Consider the following 23,956-nt stretch of genomic DNA (forward strand, 5'->3'; position numbering starts at 1 on the left):
AGTTTTTTCATTAAACAAGCCGTTGCCATCAAAAGGTAGTTCTTCTATGCGGGCTTTGGAGTCCTCAGCAATCCCAGAAGATCTCAGCCACGCGTGTCTCCTGAGAGATATAGCAGACACCAGTGATTTCGATGCCACTTCGGCGGCGTGACAGGCAGCCAGAGTCTGGTGCCTGGCGACATTGGGAGCTTCAGCATGAGTATTAAGCAGTGAAGTCTTTGTTTCTTCTGGAGCTGCTTGTAAAGATGGCAATACCCTGAAACAGAGCTATATTTGATAAGCTCCTAAGGCAGCATGGTAATCGGAAATCCAAAGCAGGAAAGACGCAAAGAAGTATAAACGGCACCCCAAAACATCCAGTTTCCTGCCTTCACAGTTGGTAGGTGTTACTTTTGCCTTACCACCGGTCTTTGACATATTAGTTTGTACATTAATGGAATTTGGGGCTGGATGTTTAGACAGGAACAAAGTGTCTTAGCCAAAAAAGGCAAATGCTATTTTAGGCTGATTTTATCAAATTATGAAGTACCAGTCCCCTTCTATTCAGTACTAGTTATGCCTCATCTTGAGTATCGTGTCCAGTTTTGGATACTGCACTTTAGGATGCTGTCAAACAACCATGTTTCCCCGAAAATAAGACAGGATCTTATGTTAATTTTTGCTCCAAAAATGCATTAAGGCTTATTTTCAGGGGATGTTTATTCAAATGCAGTCATGGCATCTTCTGGTTGCTGCACAATGGTGGAGGGTGGACTTTCACTTAAATGGGGCTTTTTGGGGGGTAGAACTTAGCGTATATTATGAGCATCCTGAAAAATCATACTAGGGCTTGTTTTCAGGTTATGTCTTATTTGGGGGAAAACAGGGTAGAAAACAGGGTAGAACAGGGTAGAAAAATTTCTTCTGTTTCCTATGAGGAAAGACTGAAAGAATTGGGAAAAACTGAAAGAACTGGGCCTTGAGAAAAGAAGACTGAGGGGGATATGATAGCACTTTTCAAAGATTGTCATACAGAGGAATGGCAGGATATGTTCTTGATTATCTCAAAATGCAGGACACATAATAACAGGCTCAGGTTACAGGAAGCCAAATTTCAGTTGAATATCAGGGGAAACATCCTAACTGCTAGAGCAGTACAACAATGGAATTAATTATCTTGGGAGGTGGTGAGCATAGAATGCTAGAGTTACTCAAGAGAAAGTTAGACAACCATTTGTCAGATAAATTTACTTTTATTTAGATTCCTGGACTGATCAGGGAGATGGACTTGATGGCTTTACAGGCCCCTCCTATGATTCTGATCATAGAATCATAGAATAATTGAGTTGGATGGAGCCTATAAGGCCATCAAGTCCAACCTGCTCCTCAATGCAGGTTGGACTTGATGGACCGGGACGATAGATGGTTTGAGAGAGGGGTCAGGGAAGCCATACATGTGCATATAGAAAATCTCTCACTTAACAGGGGTGGAGGCCTTAGATATGATCTGTCTCCTATTTATCATGTTGCCCTTTCCTCTGTCCCCAGAAAGATTAGGACCACACACACCAGAAGGGCCACTGTGAACGATCATTAACCCATCACAATGGGTGGCGAAGGAATGCAGAAGTGGGATTATCTTTCACCCCCAGTCCTTTGTCCATCTAATAAGCCTATTCAGACCAGTGGGAAGTGAACCCAACACGGAGGATACATAAGGGATCTCCTACCAACTCTCCTCAGACTGAAGAAGCAATTTGGATGAGTAGTGAAATGTTTAAACAAGAAAGAAGTCCAGTTGCCATGACTCAGCTTCCAGATAACCACACCTGGATGACTGAGAATCTTCACAAATTAATATTTTCTTTTCTAGGCTGAATATACACCAGTGAACAGTCACTTAAGCCTTAAATTAGCATCTGTTCTATTTCATGCACAGCTATTTAAAATGTTTACCTCCATCATGGCTGAGAAGAGGTCCTATTATGTTACAATTATGTTGAAAAACTCTGTGTCATTTTATGCTCTAATACTCAATTTCCTTTTTAAATTGATTTTTTTTCAACAAAATGGCAAGAATTCTGGCTCTTTCTTTGTATCAGAAACACCACAGTACATTTCATAAACATATCAGATATTTTTGGTGCAATAATAGGCAACCCAAGAGCATTTAGGACTGCTAACATCAAATCTTCCATATGATACATCAAGGGGCATAGCGCACACTGACATAGATGCACAGTGGCCTGTTCTTTTCTACACTTGCAAAGAACTGTGACAACACAGTTTTTCCCCCTTTAGGTTAATTTTGGTTCTGTTGACTCCACTCTGTAGCCTATTAAATGTTTTCCAAGTAACCTAGATCTCCATGTGGCTAGGCTAAATTTTCCTGGCATTCTGTGAAGCACATAGTTCTTTCATGAAATCATAGAAAAGTGAAGTTGGAAGGGGCTTACAAGGCCATCAAGTCCAAACCCCTGCTCAATGCAGGAATAAAATCAAAGCATATCTGCCAGGTGATTATCTAAGTTTTTCTTGAATGCCTCCAGCGTTGGAGCACTCACCAACTCCCGAGGCGACTGGTTCCACTTTTGTACTGCTTTAACAGTTAGGAATTGTTTTTTCTGATTTTTTTTCCTGATATTTCTTTCCATGTAATTATCCTGCCATTCTCTGCTATTCCACCAAGATTCACAGATGGTCTGAAAAGACTTTTCCTCAACTTTAATTTGGGCAAAGTAGGATGGTAGCCAAACAGAGTGCACATTTGATGTAGATGCTTCAAGTCTTTCACTATTAGCTGTTACCTCTCTTTATATGTCCCTGGGTGTGATACCTCCTGGGTAATTAATTTTACCAATAGGAGTTGGCTTCAGGTATCATCTAATGATTTTACAGCTTTCATGGAGTGCTACATGTTTTGCATGGTTGAATTGCCTGTTTTGCCTGGGCAGAATTTTGATCAGCAATGTGGGAGGGACAGAGTTGGGGCAAATGGTATACAAGGGAATTGATGCAAGGGACATCTTGCTCTGAGAAAGGTGCAGCAAATTACCACATTTGTGTTCCCAGGGCTTGTGCATGATTGTAAATCAGAGGAGTATAACAGACACTGCCACTCCCAAGCAAGCTTCCAGCAATTTTAGTGCAATCCTGCTCCAGTTCTAGAATTCCAATGAAGTCTCTGTCATGTGATATGGCTGGTTCTCAAAGAGTGACTATCAAGAATGTTACTCAAAGCCTTGATTATTAACCACCATGCTACATCTTCCACAACACATAGCTCAAAAATTCACATTTTGAACAGTGTACTAGACAGCAAAGCAGAACATACGTTTTACTTTTACTTTTTTATTTAAAAGTTGTTCCTCTTGTTGTAGTTCATGGCAGGCACTGGATTTAAACACTAGTCCCTGGACTTAGTTAGGCACCACTTTCAGCTCAGCTTGGAACCTTCTGCAATTCAGCTTGGTGCCCCATACACCTTTGTGCTCTGGTGCCACACAATTCACCCACTTATACGGCCACTTATCTTTCTTAGATTTCCTCATACCTTTTGACTTTCTGCTGATACAAGCTAACACAGCTGTTTTCTAGAATGCACCCTTTGGTCTGGTGCATTGTGATCCAAAGTTGGCATGGCAGAACATGATGTTTTACTTTTTTACTTCATTCCTTTCCCACTTTTTCCCCATATGGTAGGCACTGAGCAAATCCAGCAAGTATTATCCTTACAAGAATACAGCATAAGATCTTCCAGCAGAACTTTGAACAGGCAGAATATAATGCTTTGATCACTTATTTCCTGTCATATGACTATGACATAATGTTTAACGTAGACTTCATCTGTGCTCTTTTGTTCAGGGTTTAGAGATAAAAGGGTCATTAATTATGTATTTCCTCCAGGGCTTTGTCATTACAGATTAGAAAAACAACCATACTCCTTTATATTTCTCTTTGAAAAAAGAAACTTAGCAAAAATGCACATATTAACACAGCCATAGCATTAATTGCTACCTGAACAATGAAATCAGAACTTAATAAATATATCACTGTACTGTACATCTCTTCAGAAATTTAAAAACAACCTGCAAAAAATACGGAACTGTAGAACAAAATACAAGTGGTTGGGGCGTGAGGAGGTGCCAGACGTTTATGAGGAATAAACAGCAAAATGAGAAGACTGGTCTAGATCTATTTCATTAATGTGTTACTGACTGCATGTTCATTTCAATTAGAAAGATGACATGGCCACCAACTCAAATAGATATTCATTCAGCTATGCTGAAGCTAACTTCCCTTTAGTTCAAACATGAGCTTCTCATGGACAGAGCAAGGGTAATGTCCCACCCCAAAATGTCAATGGGCACCACCCCCACTTGAGTCACACCCCACATGTGGAACTATATATATTGTCCATATTTTGCATTATCCATATTTTATAAAACTTTTTCCCTTGTCCCCTTTATAGTGTTTTTTAATTATATAGACATTTTCAAAAATAATTTAAAAGAACTTTTTCAGAGGTCCTTGCGCCACTGTACGCCAGGCCACAGAATATTACAGCTTCAGGCAAAGGCACCTGAGAGTAAACCTCACTAAAGACAGTGGGGTTTTATTTTTTTCTCAAAAAGCATACACAGAATAGCGTGGTACACCAGAATTGCGATTGCGATTTGCTGAAACCATCGGCACAGAAACTTGTCCACTGTATGGGCTGCTTGACAACTTAATACAGCAGCAAAAAAAAAAAGAATGAGGGGACACCTCCTTCTGACACGGTCACTTAAAAAATATATGCTGAACCCTCAAAAAATGATGGATAACAGAGTAGTTATAACTCACGACAGAATCAGCCAGAAGTTTTTGTTAATTACTATCATGTTTACTATGGATATCTATATTATTACCATTATGGATCAAGATGCTGATTCATGCAAGGTCGGTTTCTGGACGGTTTCCAAAAGTTAGAAACTGATGAAACGGTGTACAGAAACCAGCTGAGAGAGCAGCAAACTCTTGGCAAGTGACTCTGCTCTTCCGGGCACAACTTACCAGCTTCGCTTGGGCGCGCTGCAAAAATTCTTCCATGTCGTCGTTTCCGGGCCTGCGGGTTCTGCTCACGGAGGGTAAAGTCCCATTCCCTGAGCCCTCGGCAGCTTCTGGAGGGCAGGCGGGCGGCCGGCCCCTCCTTCCCTTCCTCCGACAACCAAGACGGCCACAGCGGCTGCTTCTGCCTCTGCTGCTGCGTCTCCCCAAAGAACGGCGCGCCCCGGCGACTGCTGGCTGCCCTATTTAGGCAGACTGAGAGGTCCCGGTGGCCCCGGCGAGACGGAGCGGGAGGGTCGGCTGGCGGGCTCTGAGGAGAGAAAAAATGTGCCGGTGATTCCACAGGCCGGCCGAGCTCCGCCACCAATGGCTGAGGCGCTCGGGTGGGCTGACGTCACGCAGGCACGATTGCTGCAACCATGGACAGCGCCCAAAAGTGAGGGCCCAGGGAAGGCGCAGCGAGCTGCGGCAGAGGGAGCCGAGGAGCTCTCTCCTCTCTCTCCCTCTCCCTCTCTCTCCACCCCCCGCCCCGCTTCCTCGCCCCTGGCCGTGCTGAGGGGCGCTGCAGAAAGTTTGTGTGGGTCGGTAATAAACAGGGACGGTCAGCGAACCCTGAGGGAGCACTTTCACATCCACCGTGCTTCGCGCTCCTGCTCTGCAGCGACTCGGGGGACTGGTTGAAGAAGGACAACTTTAACGAAAGTTGGTGCCCCTGCGCCTAAAGGGCTCCGAGGCAGGCCTGGCTTCCTTGTAACCGTTCTTCAAGGGATTCAGAATATGCTGAATATTGCCCTGAAACCTCGCGATGTCTGCACAGAAGCAGATTTTCGAACTGTTCTTTCTTTGGGCTACAATTCTCTGTGGCCAGCCTGCAGAGGACAAAGTATATTTGTTAGGTTTTATGGGCCTGGGTTCTTTTATTTCTCCTGGTGTGTCCTGACCCAAACTGTAAGCTCTTGGGGGGGGCAATTCTTACATTACAAACTACTTACAAACTATGGAAATTCTTGGGGCTTGTCAAGAATACTTCTAAACAGAAGCAGCTTTCTTGGCAGTTTCCTAAATCTCTCTTTGCCAAAGGCTTGTCATTAAGGGTTGCTCCTGCACCAGCCAGCAAGGTTTGTTGGCTTCCTGAGAAAATAAGAGTTCAGTCTGTTTTGTTCTTTACTTTCCTCCCATTTTCTGCTTGTTCTTTTGTGCAAAGAAGTGCCAGTTCTGTGCAGATCACTGCCCTTTCCAGGGAGGCTTACACAGGGAGGATGCCATTCTGCACAGGAATTGCAATGGTTCTGTGCAGGTCGGTGTTTCTTCCAGGAAAAACTTTTACCCACGTTCCAGGCACTGCCCCCAAAAGGAGATTTACACAGTTGTGAATCACATGAAATTGCAATCAAAATTAAACCATGCACATGCAAGGTGATTCTACTACTGGATTTATTTTATTTTATTTTATTTTGGCAGATTGGCATAAATGGGCCTTCAGCTATTTTTGTTAAAGCAAGCATTGTTGAGGTCACATAGATCTCTCTAAAGTGGGAGTTGCATAAACATGAAACTGAGAACTATGTATTCCTAACAGAGCTTGGAATTATTTTCAAATAAAACTCCAAGAATCACCCATCCGTAGTTAAAATATGCATGTTCTCAATGTAGTCACATAGGAACAGGTTAATAGTTTGAGGATACTTTGGGTTCCATGCATTTTCTCTGACTCCTAGATAGCAGTGTTGATTCAGAATGATTCTCTAGTTGAAAAGCCTAGAATAGCTACTTTAGTAGATCCTTTAGAGTGATCCACTTAATTAGAACTGCATTAATAGTGGTGTCAGAAATTTCCTCTGGCCCAGAATGCCTTGGTGTGGCTGTTAGCTAAAGCCAACTGCATAACATGAATTCTTCTGGTTTACAAGTACAAGTATGTGCCTTTCTGGAGTACAATCCCCAGAATTCTCCAAAAAAAAAAATTCCCCAGGCAGAATTCTGGGAGATGCAGCTTCCAGTCACAAGCCTGCAAACTTCTAGATTTCACCTGCATGGAGAAAGCCTTATGTATTTCTGATTCTGAGATGCTTCCACCATCGGCTGCCTTTGCTGCAATGCTTCCTGGGAGTCAAAGTTCTCTGGGAGGTACCATCTATAGATCCTTATAGGCAACGTGACTACAACTGCCAGAGTCCCCCGTGCCCAGGAGGGTCCAGCACCCACTGATTAGTCATGTGATAGCAGAGATGGTTGACTGACCAGTGCAGAGGTAGACCCTTTTGGGGCACAAAGGATGTTAGAAGCAGTTGTCTTGCTGCCCAATAGGCTTTATAGAGCACTGGTTCTTAACCTTGGGTTACTCAGGAGTTTTGGACTGCAACTCCCAGAAGCCTTCACCACCAACTGTGCTAGCTGGGGTTTCTGGGAGTTGCAGTTCAAAAACATCCGAGTAACAAAGGTTAAGAACCACTGTTATAGAGTGTGTCTCCCAAAGAACTAGGTTTTGTAGAATTCTGTGGATTGCAGTCCAAAAACATGAAAGAATAACCCCTAGTTACTGGTTTATTTCCAAACAGAATTGCAGCCTGCTATTGATTTAGCATACCTGAAGGAATATCTACAGCTGTACCTACCCCTTCCCATGTTTTGAAACCATGCCATTAAGTTTTGGGGAAGTTCTACTATCATTGAAAGTCTCAACTAGCAATAGGAGTTTTTGGTATTTGTCTCATTAGTGTTAGAATTAGAACCATTGTCTCATTAGTGTTAGAATTTCCACTCAACAGAAGGATATGAAACCTATTAAATTTTGTATTTTTAAAAAGGCCACCAATACTTTTTAAAAAAACTTACTAAGCAACGCAATGGGCAGTGCTTCACTGGATACTGTGCTTTCTCATTTCTTCATGAACTTGACTATTTTTTATTGAATTTTTAAATATTTTATTATGTGATTATTTGCAACACAATTTCAGCATGTTGGAAATGAGTGTCTTAATATGTGCTAGTTTCTTCCCTAATTATGTATGTATTATTAAACATTGATTGTTTCATTTCATTTAATGGAGAGCATGGAGAAATATGAAGCAAACAGGAAGCAAGAAGGAACTGAGCTTTAAAAGGCCCTGCTGTTGAGCAATGAAGAAATAGTACATTTGGCATACCCCATCATTTAAACAGAACATCCATAAAGATGGCATGCACTCTGCAACATTTTGCAACATCAAGTTCTAATATCATCCTTGCTCATTTAGCAAATAAGAGAGAGAAATGCAGTTACAGTGCTGTTGTCAGTAACGTTATTATCTTTCAATCTTGGGACTAAGGGCCGTGCATTAGTACAAATCAGAGTGCAGCCAAGAAATCAGAAGACTGAGACTCAGAAGAGCAACAACGAATGCACTAGAAAAGATCATAAAGTGTAAGAAACATCTCCTTATGCTCACCAAGTAAAAACATTAATCAGACTTTTAATTTGGCACAATCAGCTACTTCCACCTGGTGAATGAATCAAATTGTAGCCTCTAACATGCTAGAAACTGCTAGGTCTTTGTGTTGTCTTTCCCCACGCAATTAGCTTTAGAAAACCTGGATGTTTCAAGCAAGTAATGTGAGAGAGTGGAGGGAGGGGCAATCACAGGGTAATTGGCAGCCTTTTGGTCTCAAGAGGAGGCATGTAAAAATTTCAAGCCTTGCTGCAGAAACACTAGAGGCCCAGCCTCAAGAGGACCTGGATTGTCTCTCACAGATATGTATCATCAGTTTTTGGACTTGACTACAGTTTTTTCTGCACTATCCATGAAGGGTGTGTGCTTAGCCTGAGGAGGTGGATTTAATCCATGAAAGCTTGTTATTTGTTTCATTTTGTCCAATAAACTGTATCCCCCACTCTTGCAAGCATAAGGATGTGTCACTGGAGACCAAGACCAAGATCATCTGCACTGTTTGATTTCCAGTCAGTGTGAGGTTTGCAAATACCCTGGACTGCCACAAAGACAAACAAGTAGGTCCTAGAGCAAATCATGCATAGTTTCTAGAGGCTGACCTATTTTGTGCACATCATGAGAGGACAGCATTCTCTAGAAAAGATAATAATGCTTGCAAAGGCTGGAGGTAACAGGAAAAGAGTAAGACCAATTATGAGATGTATTGACTTCATATAGCAAACCACAGGCTTGAATTTACAGGAGCTGAGCAAGGAAGCTGAGGACAGGACATTTTGGAGATCACTCATTTATAGGATTGCATGAATCAGAGGCAACGTGATGGCACATGATAACAACAAATAAGCTTTAAAGACTCCCAACACATGGATGGGGTTGGGAGTCTTTAAAGGGTGGAGGAGAGAACTTAAAATTTTTAGCACATAACAACAACAAAACTGCTGTTTTTCAGCCAAGTTCCTGAAAGAAATATATTTCTTAAGAAGCCTCTTATATTTTCCAAAAAAAATATTATTATTGTAGTAGAAAACTGTGAAGAATGCAAAGCACAGGGAAGAAAAAGTGGAAGCACACTTTGGATTTTTTTATAGGATCTGCATATGGAAGTAATATATGCACCTGTTTCTGAGCTCTATTGTACAGTAGTGAGAATGAAAGGAAAATATCCCAGTATTGATATATGCAAATTGAACAGTTGGGCTTATAGGAATTGGGCTCATAGCTCCATGAACTGTAGGGTAAAATCATTCAATAAGAGTGTGCGGAATATAACTGAGACAAACTGACACTGACTATTGTTAATACTAGATGGAGCAATCTTGAGCAAAGTGTTTGTGTGTGTGTTAGACATATATTTTAAGTTAAAGCAGTAAAGGTGGCATAAATCAGGCTCTTGCCACATTCCATTAGCATTCCCTTTTTAATTTTTTCTTCTAATTATGTGTTGGACTAAATATGAAACCAAAAAAACTTTTCTTTTTCATCGGAATTATAATATGCACAGAAACAAAGAGTGGAGTGCTGGCCATTTAAAGTGATACTGTGTGACATCTGTGTTGGCCTGATATGAATCAGATAGTTTGTACTATACCATCACAAATCAGAAGAAAAAGAAACGGCTGAATGCAGTGTATAAATTCTGTATAAATTTCTGACATGCTATGAATAAATATGTGACCGTATAAATTAATGGCTTATAATCATGTATAAACTTGGTGTGTTTCAAGGCTGTGGGAATTCTTTTTCTCACTTGTATTATTTTACAGTTCATTGATGATATTACAGCAACATTCCAAAATATTTGTTTCCTTATTAACAACCCATTTCAGGGGAATATGCATCACCCCCACTTGGATTAGCAGCTCTTGATATTCATTAAATCATTTTATTGAGCTGCCTGTCAGGAGTTATTTGTTCTGCTGGGTAATATGCTTGCAGTCTGGAAAACTCCTTGAAGCAGGACCAATGCACTGCAGCACAACAATGCCGTACCATCCAGAAAGGAAAAGGAAAAAGTACTTATCTGGGTATTTATCCAGGTATGATACTTATCATAATGTCAGAACCACCTTTAAAACAGCAGACAATTACGTTTAGAGGGTAAGGATAGAGCAGAGTAGAGCACAGGGGTATCTGAGTTGGATGGACATGATCCATACACCCTTGTACTTACGAGGCTTCAGCAGAGGCAGGAATGTTTACTACTTCATGAATTATAACTCTTCCTGCTGTGGAAGAGAACAGAAAGCAGGACTACAGCCACCATAAGCCACATCCTGGCATGAAGTCACTTGGAAGATCACCTGAACTGTAATTTGGAACATCCTCTGTATTAATTATGTATGTGTGTATTACATTCTTTAACATCAGAACCAACTTATAGTGACCTTAATAGGGTTTTCAATATGTGAGCTATTTAAGGAGTCATTTTACCAGTTCTACCCTCTCCCCGTGAATTTCCATGGCCTAGCGGGAATTCAAAACCAGGTCTTGTGAGTCTCACTCTGTCACTATATCTACTGCACCACACTGTATTTTTCATAACAACATCTCACTTGGATCAATGAGCAGATTCCATTGATTTTTGATGAGATTCGCTGCCATCAAATATGAGGTTACTGAAGTTTAACTCCACTCTTTCTATACAAGTACATTTGTATCTTTAAGTACTAATGTACTCATTTTCATCTAATGGTCCCTCTCTTTTGTAACATCCTGCCCGAACACTGTGCAATAGTAACTAACCTGAGGTTAGACAGTAAGTTTCACAGCTGAGCAAATACTTGAACCTAGGCTGCTCAATTTCACACATAGTGTTCCATCTTGTTTTACACTTGCTCTTCCCTTTCTTCATTTCTTTCTGGATCAGCTTTGTGCCGGCATGAATAATATATACCACTTTGCAAGGAAGCAAGTCAAATGAGAACCAGTGGTTCTAGCAAATTATACTAAACATACAGCAAACTTGCTGATTCAGATGTTCAGATGCCACAAACAATAGAACCAGCACTATAACATTGATATAATATTAATATGGTATAGAGCGAGAAACGGTTCTCTAGAGCAGCCATTCCCAAGGGGTGCCATATAGCTGGCACATTTGAAAGTGGGGCACAGGCTGAAAATTTTTCTATTCTATTTTTCTATTCATCTGTTTGTGTTGTATCCTTTTTTGACTGGGGTCCCTGGGACCTGAGAAGAGTTCCTAAAAGGGTCATGGACCATGGTAAAAAAAGGTTGAGAATGGCTGCTTTAGAGGCTTGAATATAATATTATAAAGGCATTGCTACCTACCTTATGTACACTCAGTTATTTTGTCCCATGCCTCACTAGTGTTTATGCCACTCCACCATAGCTTAGTATTTACTTGAGAACAAACCATTTCATTATTTTTTTTCTTTCCATCAGCAAAATGGTAAGATCTAAATCTACTATATTTCCATACTCCAAGTTCTTCTGAGAAAAAGTATTGTCAAATGAGATGTGCATTTCTAAATGCAACTAGAATGACAAAATGTGTCTTTGCATGTAAGAAGTGTTCTGTAGACATAAAAAAACCCTTCATGAATCTGAGAGGGGACCATAATGAAGAAAGTGCAAATACAACATTGCAGAAGTCTTCATTCCAGACATCCTTTTTCTGCTTCTTCTGTCTCACCAGCATCATAACAAAGAGTTTCTCCTTCAGCAACAGCAAATAATCAAACATTGCAGAGAACTGCATCCAAAAAAGGACTCAGAAGCAATAGTTTCACTTATAGAAAATATGACACCTCATGAGCAGCAAAATATTGACCAATCTCTTGCAAAATGTATGTATTCCTCCAAAACCCCCATTGTCAAAACCTGAAAATACATGCAGGAAGCTTTTTAATTTACTAAAACCATTGTACCATTTGCCCAGCAGTCATCTGAGTGAGCCTTACAATCAGAATATGAAACCATAATAGAATCTGTACAAGGGAAATGCTTAACAAGTGTTGTGTCTTACAGAATTTACAGAGTGAAGTGAAAGATTTATTAAGCAACAGGAAGAATTTTGTTACCATCAATTCATACTGCTACAAGTCTACCAGTACTTGTTCCAAGATTCAAGAGGAGGATAATAAGATAAGTGCTGCTGCATTTGACTAGATTACAAAACAAGCAGCGCACATAGTATTTGATTTTGGAAAGGTCACAGACTACAGAACATCTTTAGAGATTTGGTCTAGGAATGCAGACTGGGATTCAACCAAACATATCCCTAACAACTGACAAGCAAGCCGCATGGAAATATGGAAAGCTAACTATGACAATTAAGATACATGTAGGTACAAACAGGGAGGATGGTAAATAACCAGAGCCTAGTGAAGAGACAAAAAAATATAAAATGCATTATGCAATTATTAATTTGATTAAGTGATATATTTGTTGAAGGATATACTGCTGGTTCTCATTTCCCTGTTGTTAGACTCATCTCATTTTTTCCAATTCACAAGAATTCTAGGAACACAGCAGTTAACCAGTAGAAGCTTGTAGTATTTTGTAATATTTGTGTTCTCCATCATATGTAGAGACTGAGACAATCTAAAGACTCTAACAGGTGACCAAATCCATCGCATGTTGTTGGAGCTCTCTAGTGAGAGACATCCCACCTCCTTAGATGTTCAGTACTCTATTTCTATTTTCATTTACACAAGTGACAAGTCAAAGCAATGGACACGGCCACTTGGAAAGGGGTGGATGGCCTCTTTAGGCTCATCCTAGATGAGGCAGAGTGAGACATTGATGCTGTAGGCTCATCAACAGGCATCTTAGTCTCATATAAAACCCTTGAGCATTTTTTCCATTGCTCTTTATGTGCACAGTAAGATTGTATTTGCAGAGCAAAGCCTATCTTTTTCAGTGTTCCTGGTTTTTAAAAGGTAGTCCATCATGTTATCCATCTTTGCACTAAAGAGCCCCTCTCCACTGGAAGGCCTAATCTTAATACATGGGTGTGAATCTTTGGAGACATCGGTAATTCTAAGTCAGGTGTGATGTCTTAAAACAATCGCTCCAGAAATTGCTTTGGACACACAGCCTGCAACATGCCTGGTAGAATGTATTTGGAGCTCTGCCAGCCAGCAGGCTTTGGCTGGGACACGGGGCAATTGTTTTGTGGATGATGCCTAAACACTTTGCCATTCACATCACAAGTTCATCACATGGTCTCAGGTCCTCAGAAGGGAAAATAAGCACCATAACCCCTACCACAGGATCAGGGAATGAGAGGGTAGGGGATGGTGAGTCAAGTGCCATCCTCAGGAGGTGTGTTATCCTCTTCACTTGATATCAATCCCCTTAATTGTTCAGCCAAAGGATTTACATATGGAGGGAGAGTAAAGGAGCCTGAAGTAAGGACTGCTCAATCTGCTGATTAAGGAACACAGGGGCATTCATTAACTGTACTGTAGGTGGAGGAATAACAGAGATCTGATAAGCCAGCAGCACAGAGGCAGTTTGATGGATATCCACAGGAGGTACTTGAAAAGCAGAGGACATGTTAGCAGATTGCATAGGCAGCTGGTGAGAGTAGGTATCAGTGCTTACATAGCTACTCCAAAGTAAGGTTCCAGAACATAAGTTAAATAAATAAATAAATGAACATGAACCCTGGCACCATTTATCATCCTGATATCAAGAAGAAGTGGATGACCTTGGATGATAAGTATATCTAGAAAAATATTAATGATGATGGCATTGTTGATGAGAATTGACCATAGAGGTATAGAAATGATGAGATAAGGATCAAAACGTAGATCTGGATCAGTAATAGTTGTATCTATCCCTGTTATAGGTCTTGGTGGCATCAGTAGTAAACATCCCATGTTGACGGTTGATTCTGCCAATGCCAATGAGAATAAGATGGAGATTGGCAAGATGTGTCAGTGTGCCATTGATTAATTGGAGGGGTCTATCTGGTGGGAAACATATACATGGGTTTAAGATACATAATCTCACCTTCTGATACTGAATGCATGCACACAGTGTCATTAGGACACTGTCAGGTTAGTGAGTTGTGATATCCAGGATCAACTATGGGATACATAAATGCATTTACTTGTAGCTGTAAATGCATTTACATGGACAAAGTTGGCAATGCTGGAGTCAGGGAAGATGGTTGAATACATGTGCAGGCAATTGATATTACAGAGGAGGATGAAACCAACATTATTTTAGTAGAATTCTTGGTGTGTGTCTTTTTCTCTGAGCAACCACTGCATGATTACCCTCTCTATGGTGCATTGAGGAGTGCTTTTTGGTTTTAGCTAAGTGTTAACAGAGTGACTTCAGTGAAGGCCAGAGAGAAGGTATGAGGGCTGCTGTATCACTTGTGGTGACTGCCACAGCAAAGGCATTCTATACAGAGGTGTCCAGGGCTGAGGCAATTGTAAGTGTCCATTTCAGTTGCAGTGGTAGCAAGGTGGTCACAAGTGCCAGTTCGAGTCATATTGGTACTGACAACATAGCCTCTCCCAAATGAAAGAGGCAGCGAGATTAGCTGTCTGAGGCAGTAATCTTATCACTACAATCAACACATTTTTGAACAAGGATTTGGAAGCCATAAGACCAAGCAGAGATCAAAGGTAAGCCCTGACATCCCAGCGGGAGGCCAACAATGGAGAAATCCAAAGGAAAATTAAAATATAAGAAAAATAGTGATGAGAAAACACTATCCAATAAAATTAAAATTAGAAGAAAATGGTTCAGTGAAGCTCAGTTAATAAGTCATTCCAAGATGTGTTGCTCTAATGACAAATGAAAGGGGATTCTGTGTGAGGTGCCCTTAGGCATGCACAATAGAGGGCGGGGAGGGGCTTCCTGCCTCTAGCTCAGTTCTAGAAAGTTCTGAACAGCTCTTGACCAGGTGCAGAATCCTATCAGAGCTATAGTTTCTCCCCTGGGTTTCCTTTTATAGTATGCACACAAGCATATGGCCATACACACATAGGCTGAAATCCTGTTGCTTAGCATAGTAAGTCACAACTAGAGTAGGCATGTTAAATCAACAGGGATTTGGTGAGTTAAGTCCTCCATAAATCCCATTGATTCGAATGGCCCTACTCTAAGCATGACTTACTATGCTAAGGTATGTTGCAGTTAAAGGAGGCCCATTTGAATCAATGGAACTTAGGGAGGAGTTTATTCACTAAATCCCAGTGGCTCAATAGGCCAACACTGCCATGATTTATTAAGCTAGGCAACAGGATTTTGGCCATAGGCACATACACGCTAACTGTAAAGGTGATGGTTAGAGATGGGAAGGCCGGGGGGGGAACGGAAACATTGGCAGGGGGTTCATTTTTTTCCAAAGCCATTTTTTTTTGTTTTTTCAGAAAAACTGAGGGAAAGTGGAGTGTGGAATATGTTCTTTTACAAGATTAAATACCATGACATGGTATTCAAACTATACAACATGAAGACTTTAATGAAAAACTTCTGAACTTTATATATTTAAGTTCTCTGGTGGTAATGAAGACATTTTCCACCTTCTCTTAGTCTCTGAGTCTATTGTGCATAATTTTACTAGCAGAATATGTTCCTAGAATCTTTGCCAAAGAGTTATTAAGGGAGTCTCCATTAATACTTCTGAATCCATCAATCCTTTTCTGACAGACCTCTCAGTCTTATGGTGTATAAATAATGGTGCAGCCCCAACAGATGCACTGAATTTTATCTGCTTTATACTGATATGATAGGGAGATACAGTCATAGCACCTAGAGTTATAATTTACAGTAATAATTTATTCATCTTTCTGTTGCAAGTAAACAAAGCAAATTAGTAGTCATTCCATAGGCTGACCTTAAGGGCACATCTCGCCTTGATGTTTTGCATAGTTTCTGTTAATATCTGCGGGGATTATGAATAAGAAGCAACAGTGAATATGCACTGAATCTCGTTCACTTAAAATTATTATAAAATCCAGCGTATTTGCAGTTCTCAATTTCTAAGCAAACTGCAGGTGATTTGCTATATGAGGGGTAATCCAGAGGAGATGGGGGGGGGTAATTTTGTGTGTTTTGTGCCTCCAAAATACTAATTTGAAGGATGTGATTAATTCAATAATTGTAATACATTTAGGAAGGCTGTATGATAAATTTTTACATCACAGAATGAGAATTAATTCAAAATATGCTTACTTAACTCTAGACTGGGTGTTAACTTTGCATATTCAGATCTTTTTCTAAGTGTCATCATGACAAAGCATTGTAAATGCCTCTACCAAGCTATAGACTTGCACAGTAACATAGAAAATGTGATATAAATAATACACAGGGGTCATTCTGAGACTGCACTTAAATTGATTTCTTTACTATAAATTATCTTGCACTATGAAACAAAATTCAAAAGGTTAGAAGGCAGAGATACAAACTTCACATATGTACATCATTTCATGCAAGTTCAACTTTTTATCAAATCTATAGTACCAATGCTGGACAAACGCATTGGCAAAGCAGCTACCTTGTCCTCTAGACTCACAAAGAGAGTATGGCTTAATAAGAAGCTGACAACATATACCAAGATCCAGGTCTATAGAGCCTGTGTCCTGAGTACACTCCTGTACTGCAGTGAGTCCTGGAACCTTTCTGCACGGCAGGAGAGGAAGCTGAACAGGTTCCATATGCATTGTCTCCAACGCATTTTTGATATCACCTGGCAGGACAAAATTCCAAACAGAGTAGTCCTAGAACGAGCTGGAATTTTTAACATGTATACATTGCTGAAACAGTGACCTCTACGTTGGCTTGGGTATATCGTGAGAATGGCTGACGGTCATATTCCAAAAGATCTTCTGTATGGAGAATTAATGCAGGGAAATCGCCCCAGAGCAAGACCACAGCTGCGATACAAGGATATCTGCAAGTGGGGTCTGAAGGCCTTAGGAATGGACCTCAACAGATGGGAAACCTTGACATCTGAGTGTTAAGCCTGGAGGCAGGTGGTGCATCATGGTCTCTCCCAATTTGAAGATATCCTTGTCCAGCAGGCCAAGGCAAAGGGCAGTCCCGAAACCAGCAAAACCAGGGAGCTGGACAGGGGACAGATTGTATTAGTCTTCAGTGTGAAAGGGATTGCCACTCTTGAGTTGGCCTTCTCAGCCACACTGGATGCTATTCCAAGTCCTCTATTCAGAGCATGTTATCATAGTCTAGTGATGGTGAACCTTTTTGAGCCCGAGTGCCCAAACTGCAACACAAAATAAACTTATTTATTTCAAAGTGCCAATAATGCAATTAAATCCTGAATGCTGAGATTTTAGTTTAGAAAAAAAACAACTGCTCCTGCACTCCAAGGGTTAAATGCTTGGCTTCCCCCCCCTCAGCGGTATTAACAAATAAATACTTACTAATCCTCCAATTCCCCCTTGGGCTAGACTGGTCATAGTCGCCATTGCAACCCTCCTCTGGACCACTGCCCCAGCAGAGGGCAGTGCTGAAATCTGGGATTGGAGGACAGGTAAGTATTTCTCTATGGCAACTTACGGCTCGTGTGCCCACAGAAAGGGCTCTGTTTGGCAGCTGTGGCACGCATGCCATGGGTTCGCCATCACTGCCATAGTCTCTCAAGACTGAAGGATGCCTAATCTAATCTAGTACCACATTCTTGAAAGGCATCCATGGGGCTGGCTTTGTTACCTTTGTCTTTTAAAGTTTTTTTTCATCAGCTTGGAAATGTACAGTGTAAGCAGCTCCACATTTGATGCACTTAATAGTTTTTGGATTTATTGATTTATTGATTAATATCTGAAGTACAGTTATTGTGTCCTGATGTCGTGTCCCAGCTGGAGAGGTCTTGCAGGAAAGATAGCAAGAACTCCTCAAACCTGGTAAGGAACTAGTGAATTCAACAGAGGTCTTCTTGAGAGAAAGCTCTTCCTTTCTCTTCCTCCCCCAGGGAGACCAGAATTAGCTTTGATGTTTGGACTCTTCATGGACTTTGGCTTTGGATCCCTCTCCACCATTTGCCTTACCAGACTCACTGTCGGGACTCTTTTAGGTCTATGCCTATTGCTACAGGTGCCCTGGCCTGCACAGACTTTGCCTCATGGTTACTTTACCTATGAGGAGGACACCTGGTGACATGCAAAGTGAGACCCACGTTTTCTAAAGTACATGTTCCCAGATCTCAGTTCAAGAAGTAGAATGTTGGGACCTTGATGCCAGGTAATGCTTTGGATGACATTCAGCATGTGAAATTAATGTGTGTTGGTTAAGGAAGTTTTTTTTATCTCTTCTTAGAACATGTTCAATGCTCAGAAAACTCTGCTAACTGCAATTGTACATATATTAGAGCTATGTGTCAGTAGGTAATAAGAAACATACTATTTTTTATTTCATAAATCTTTGCAAAAAGCTGTTTGTCATTGTCATGAAATATAAGCCTTTACACAGGAGTTCTTGGGCACGCAGTCTGCTTCATCTTACAGGTGGCTATCCAACACAGAAAGTGCTCATTCAGCTTTCAATTCAAGAAAGGACTAAATCCTGAATCAGTTGTACAGTACCATCTCTTTGATATAAATTAGGTAAAGGTAAAGGATCCCCTTGACATTTAGTCCAGTTGTGTCCAACTCTAGGGCGTGGTGCTCATCCCCATCTCCAAGCTGTAGAGCCAGCATTTGTCCGTAGACAGTTTCCATGGTCACGTGCCCAGTGCGACTAGACATGAAACACTGTTACCTTCCCACCGTGGTGGTACCTATTTATCTAACGTATTTGCATGCTTTTGAACTGCTAGGTTGGCAGGAGCTGGGACAAGCAACAGGAGCTCACTCCGTCATGTGGATTTGATCTTATGACAGCTGGTCTTCTGACCCTGCAGCACAGAGGCTGCTGTGGTTTAACCCGCAGCGCCACCACATCCCACTTGATATAAATTAGATTATCTAAAATTATTAAACATTTCAAGATTACTTTTCTTACCAACAATTTATGCTGATTTGAAAGAAATCAACTAGAAATTTCCCGTCCAGTGTTGGAACACTCACCCCCTCCCAAGATCATTGGTCCCAATGTCATACGGCTCTAGCAATTGGGAAATCTAGCTTTCTGTTAACTTGACCCTGTTATTACACGCCATGCACTCTGGAATGATTACAAACAGATCCTGCCCCTCCTCTGCAGGACAGCCTTCCAAGTATTTGAACAGTGCTATTACCTCAGTTGTTTAGGTATTTGGCTTTGGAGGTTAGGAGTTCAATTTCTCACTGTACCTCCTGGGAGAAGAGCTGGCCTGTGTAGCCATGGGTAAGTTGTACAGTCCCAGAACAGTTCCTGAAAGAGGGAGTGGTAAGCCACTTCTGGGTATTCTCTACATAAAAGGCCCTGGAAAGAGTTGCCATAAGTTGGAATTATTATAAGTACACAATTATTATTATCATATCTCCCCTCAGTTTTCTAATCTCAAGGTTAAATATGTTACTTTATGTTTCCTTTCAGTCTTTCTTCATAGGGCTTGCTTTCCAGTCTCCTGATTATCCTTATTGGCTTCCTCTGAATTTTTTTCCAGTTTGCCTGCATGCTTCTTAAAATACGGTGTTCTGAACTGGACACAGAACTCAAGATGAGGTCTAACCAGATTTCCAATGGTCTGAACCCAGGTACTTTGTTGATTCCTATCCCAATACAGGATTGCTTGTAGGAAAGCAAAAGAGACAAAGAACTCCTTTTTCTAGGGAAACAGTTATTCTCTCAGTGTTGTCATCTCTCCTTTGTGTAAGAAATATTTGACTCTCTTGAAGTGATGAGCAGTGCCTAGAGGCTCTGACCTCCTCAGCCTTAAAGTCCATATAATATCCATTGCGTTATGCAAGGGGCAAGAACAGGCAGGCAAAAATATAGCTGAGTTTCTTCACAGAAACACATTCAGCTCCACTTCTGTCTTTCACAGAAACAGGAAAAGCTCAGGCATTACATCTATCCATAGGCTGCCCCTGGGGTTAGAGCAACAAGCTTACATCATCCTGACATTTTGAGGCGAAGGGTCTCCTGCTCAGACCATTAGCTGCTCCACTTCTGTCTCAATTTTAGATTCATGGCTTAAATCTGGGAAGGTTTTTAGAACATGGAAGTGTGATTACTAGCACTATGTAAAGTAAGAGCTGCTGCCCCTCATCTCATACATGTTCACCCAACAGCAAAAGATTTCGGAAGCGCCACAATGAAAACTGATTCTTACAACACTAGCTAATCTTTTTAAATTCTTTAAATTAATTTTATTTTGAAAAGGCAACGCATAGTATTTGCATGATTAAAGGTACCTGCCACTTTTTGTTTGTTTGTTTGTTTGTTTCTGAAATGCAAAGAGGTTTATGCAGTGGTAAGTGTTCCCAGCTTCCACTCAGCAAAGAACAGATGTAGATTCAGTGACTTGCTTTGTTCACGCAAGCTCAATTTCCATTTCTTAATGCTGATCTGCTGATCTGTCTCTTCCTGGCATTTAACATCCTAGGCACTGAATTACTTCATTATTATCTTTATATTTGCCTGGAAATAGATTAAAATAGTTAATGGTTTCATTATAAATTTATGCAGCACTATAAAATTTAATATTTAAACAAAATGTTTAATGTTCACACAGTCTCATAGAGAATACTTTTCTTCTATACAGGGCCGCTAGCATAAGACAGTAATTTGAACATTCACATTGCCTGTTATTCTAATGCCATGACACTTCTAAAATGGTTCACTTCTGTTAAGATGAATATGTTTTATAATTCAGATTCAGTATCTCAGCTTTGTTCCTAGAGGTGATTCACACATATCTCAATACCTATCACTTGCTCCTGATTTTGCCGCCTTACACCTGAACTACTCAAAAGATATGTTGATATAAGGTGATGAGACAGTTGAGTTTATGGTGTGATTTTTGAAGTGGATTGCCAGAAGTGGATCCAGGATCAAATCTAGCCTGAACTATCTCTGGAGGCAAAAATGTTGAAACTGAGGCTGCTCTCCTTTGGGTATATCATGAGAAGGCAAGATTCTCTGAAAAAGACAATAACGCTGGGAAAGGTGAAAGGCAGTAGGAAAGGAGGAAGACCAAATACAAGATGGACTGTATACAAGTTTGAATTTACAGTGGTGCCTTGACTTAAGAATTAATTCGTAATAGAATGGTGTTCATAAGTCAAAATGTTCATAAGTCAAAGCAGCATTTCCCATAGGAATGCACTGAAGCCCAATTAATCTGTTCCAATTCTTGTTGTTTTTTGATCTTATGTCAAGGCACAGTTTGTAAGTCAAAGCATTTGTGCCCATGGGAACTAATGCAAAACTGGTTAATCCATCCTCTACCACTAGGGGGAGAATTTTTTTTAACCTAAGATGACTTTGGTTTTTTTAAAAAGGGCAGGAAAGGAGGGAGACAGAGAGAGAGAAGAAATGGGGGAGGGAGAGAGTTTGGAGTCTAAAACACATGGTAAACCAACACATTTTAAACCCACACATTTTACACCAAAACATTTTAAATCAAGCCAGCACAGACCCTTACAAAAACCTTTCTGATTTGCAAGGGAAGCATGCAAGAACCATTGCAAAAACAAACGAAGCAAAGAGAACAAAGCAAAAAGCATGCAAGACACATCGAAAATGGGGGGGGGCAAAGCAACTAACCCCCCAAGACCCCATCAAAAATGGGGGAGAACCAAAAAAAAAACAAACAAATTCCCCAAGACCCATCAGAAATTGGGGAAAAACACTCCAGAAAGGAATCTACCCCCCATCAAAAATGGGAGGGGAAAAAAACCAAAAAACAAACAACAAACAACAACCCCCAAGACCCATCACAGCATGGAAACATAAACCTCCAAACCGAAAATCACGCTGCAAAAATACCCAGAACAGTTTTTTTAAAAGTATAAAGCAGCATCTTACCTTAGCAGGCAGCCTCCTTGGATCGCACAGTCTCTAACTGCCAGGGCGAAAGAGCTACAAAGAAGCAGTCTCGTCGCCACCTACAGTTAGCTATTTGAATTTCCCGCCATTTCCCCTGCCTTTTTTCTGTTCGTAAGTCAAAGCTCCATTCACAAGTCAAACCAAAATTTTGTGAACAGAGCTGTTAGTACGATTCTGTAGCCAACTGTGTATCCACCTGACAGTTGTTCTATCCAGCCCACACCTAGTTAGCTTGCTAATTAGAATATGATGGGGTAATTTGTCAAAAGCTTTGCTGAAGTCAAGATATACTATGTCTACGGCTTTCCTTCTATCAGGGAGGTTACCTGATCAAAATTGAGATCATATTAGTCTGGCAAGATTTTTCTCTTGACTAATCCATTTTGGCTCCTAGTTATTACAGCATTGTTTTCTAGGTGCTTTCATAGTGACCGCTTTATATGTTCTAGAACTTTCCCTGGGATTGATGTGAGGCTGATGAGTCTGAAGTTCCCAGGTTCCTCCTTTTTGCCCTTTTCGAAGATGGGGACAACATTAGCCCTCCTCCATTCATCTGCTACCTCACCCATTTGCCATGATTTCAAGAAAATAATAGACAGTGGTTCTGAGAGGTCTTCAGCCATTCCCTTCAATACTCTTGGACCCTGTTCATCCAGCCCTGGGGATTTGAACTCATTCAGGGTAATAAGTCATTCCTTGACTATCAAACTCCAGCTGTAATTCTGTCTCCTCTGCTTGCACTTCACATTTCTCTGGAGGGTCATAGTCTGTCCTTTGGGAAAATACTAAGCTAAAATAGGAATTGAGCACTTCTATATTATCTTTGTTATCATTATTCCATCTCCACTGAGTAGCTATTTGGAGATCACTCATTCAGAGGGCTGCATGTGTCAGAGGTAACTTGATGGCACATAGCAACAACAAAATAAGCTTTAAAGACTCCCACCACATGATTGGGTTTGGGACATAAAGGATGGAGGAGGGAGGGAAGTAATGAAGTATATATAGCTATAGTTATGGACATATATATGGATTATTATTATAAAACCTATATAACTATATGCATGCACACACATGCACACACAGAATTAAGTTATGTTAAAAGAATAATATTTCCAATAAAAATAGCCAAGTATAGAAAAATATTTGGCATTTCACTCTCCAAAATTTTGGAGATCCAGTCATTTAATGCTATTTGGACTGATCACTTTTTGCATCTGAAAGACATCTGGAAATCAAAGGGAGGATCCATGTGGCCAGCACAAAATACAAATGCAAGAATAGGTGATAGGCAATAACTTTATAGACCGCTAATAAAACACATTTTAAAAATCAGCTTTCGTGAGTAAATCCCACATCTTCAAAGCAAGTACCCAGAGTCCAAATGTTAATGGCAAGATGGATTTCGCCAGGCATATCTTTCCTGAGATACAAGTCAGGAAAGAGGCAAGAAGCAGTGAGGTTGTTGTTTTAAACTTATGGCTAAGCAGCTGTGGATTGGATTTCACACCCCACTTCTTCCAACAAAGGAGCACAGGCCATGTGTGTGCACGCACACCTCTCCCCATTTGGCTCTTCTT

General features: G+C 40.7%; 1 protein-coding gene across 5 annotated transcripts in view; it reads right to left on the reverse strand.

The window, feature by feature from the left end:
- Positions 1-5,177, reverse strand: part of PRUNE2 (prune homolog 2 with BCH domain) — a 140,999-nt gene extending 135,822 nt beyond the window's left edge. For all 5 annotated transcript variants that reach the window (XM_078385089.1, XM_072992232.2, XM_078385091.1 and 2 more), the window contains exon 1: positions 5,035-5,177. In XM_078385089.1, the coding sequence (XP_078241215.1) occupies positions 5,035-5,070 (36 nt within the window). In that variant the 5' untranslated portion in view covers positions 5,071-5,177. The remainder of the gene's footprint in view (positions 1-5,034) is intronic.
- Positions 5,178-23,956: the final 18,779 nt, after the last annotated feature.

This window comes from Pogona vitticeps, chromosome 2, assembly GCF_051106095.1.
Source record: "Pogona vitticeps strain Pit_001003342236 chromosome 2, PviZW2.1, whole genome shotgun sequence".
NCBI lineage: Eukaryota > Metazoa > Chordata > Lepidosauria > Squamata > Agamidae > Pogona > Pogona vitticeps.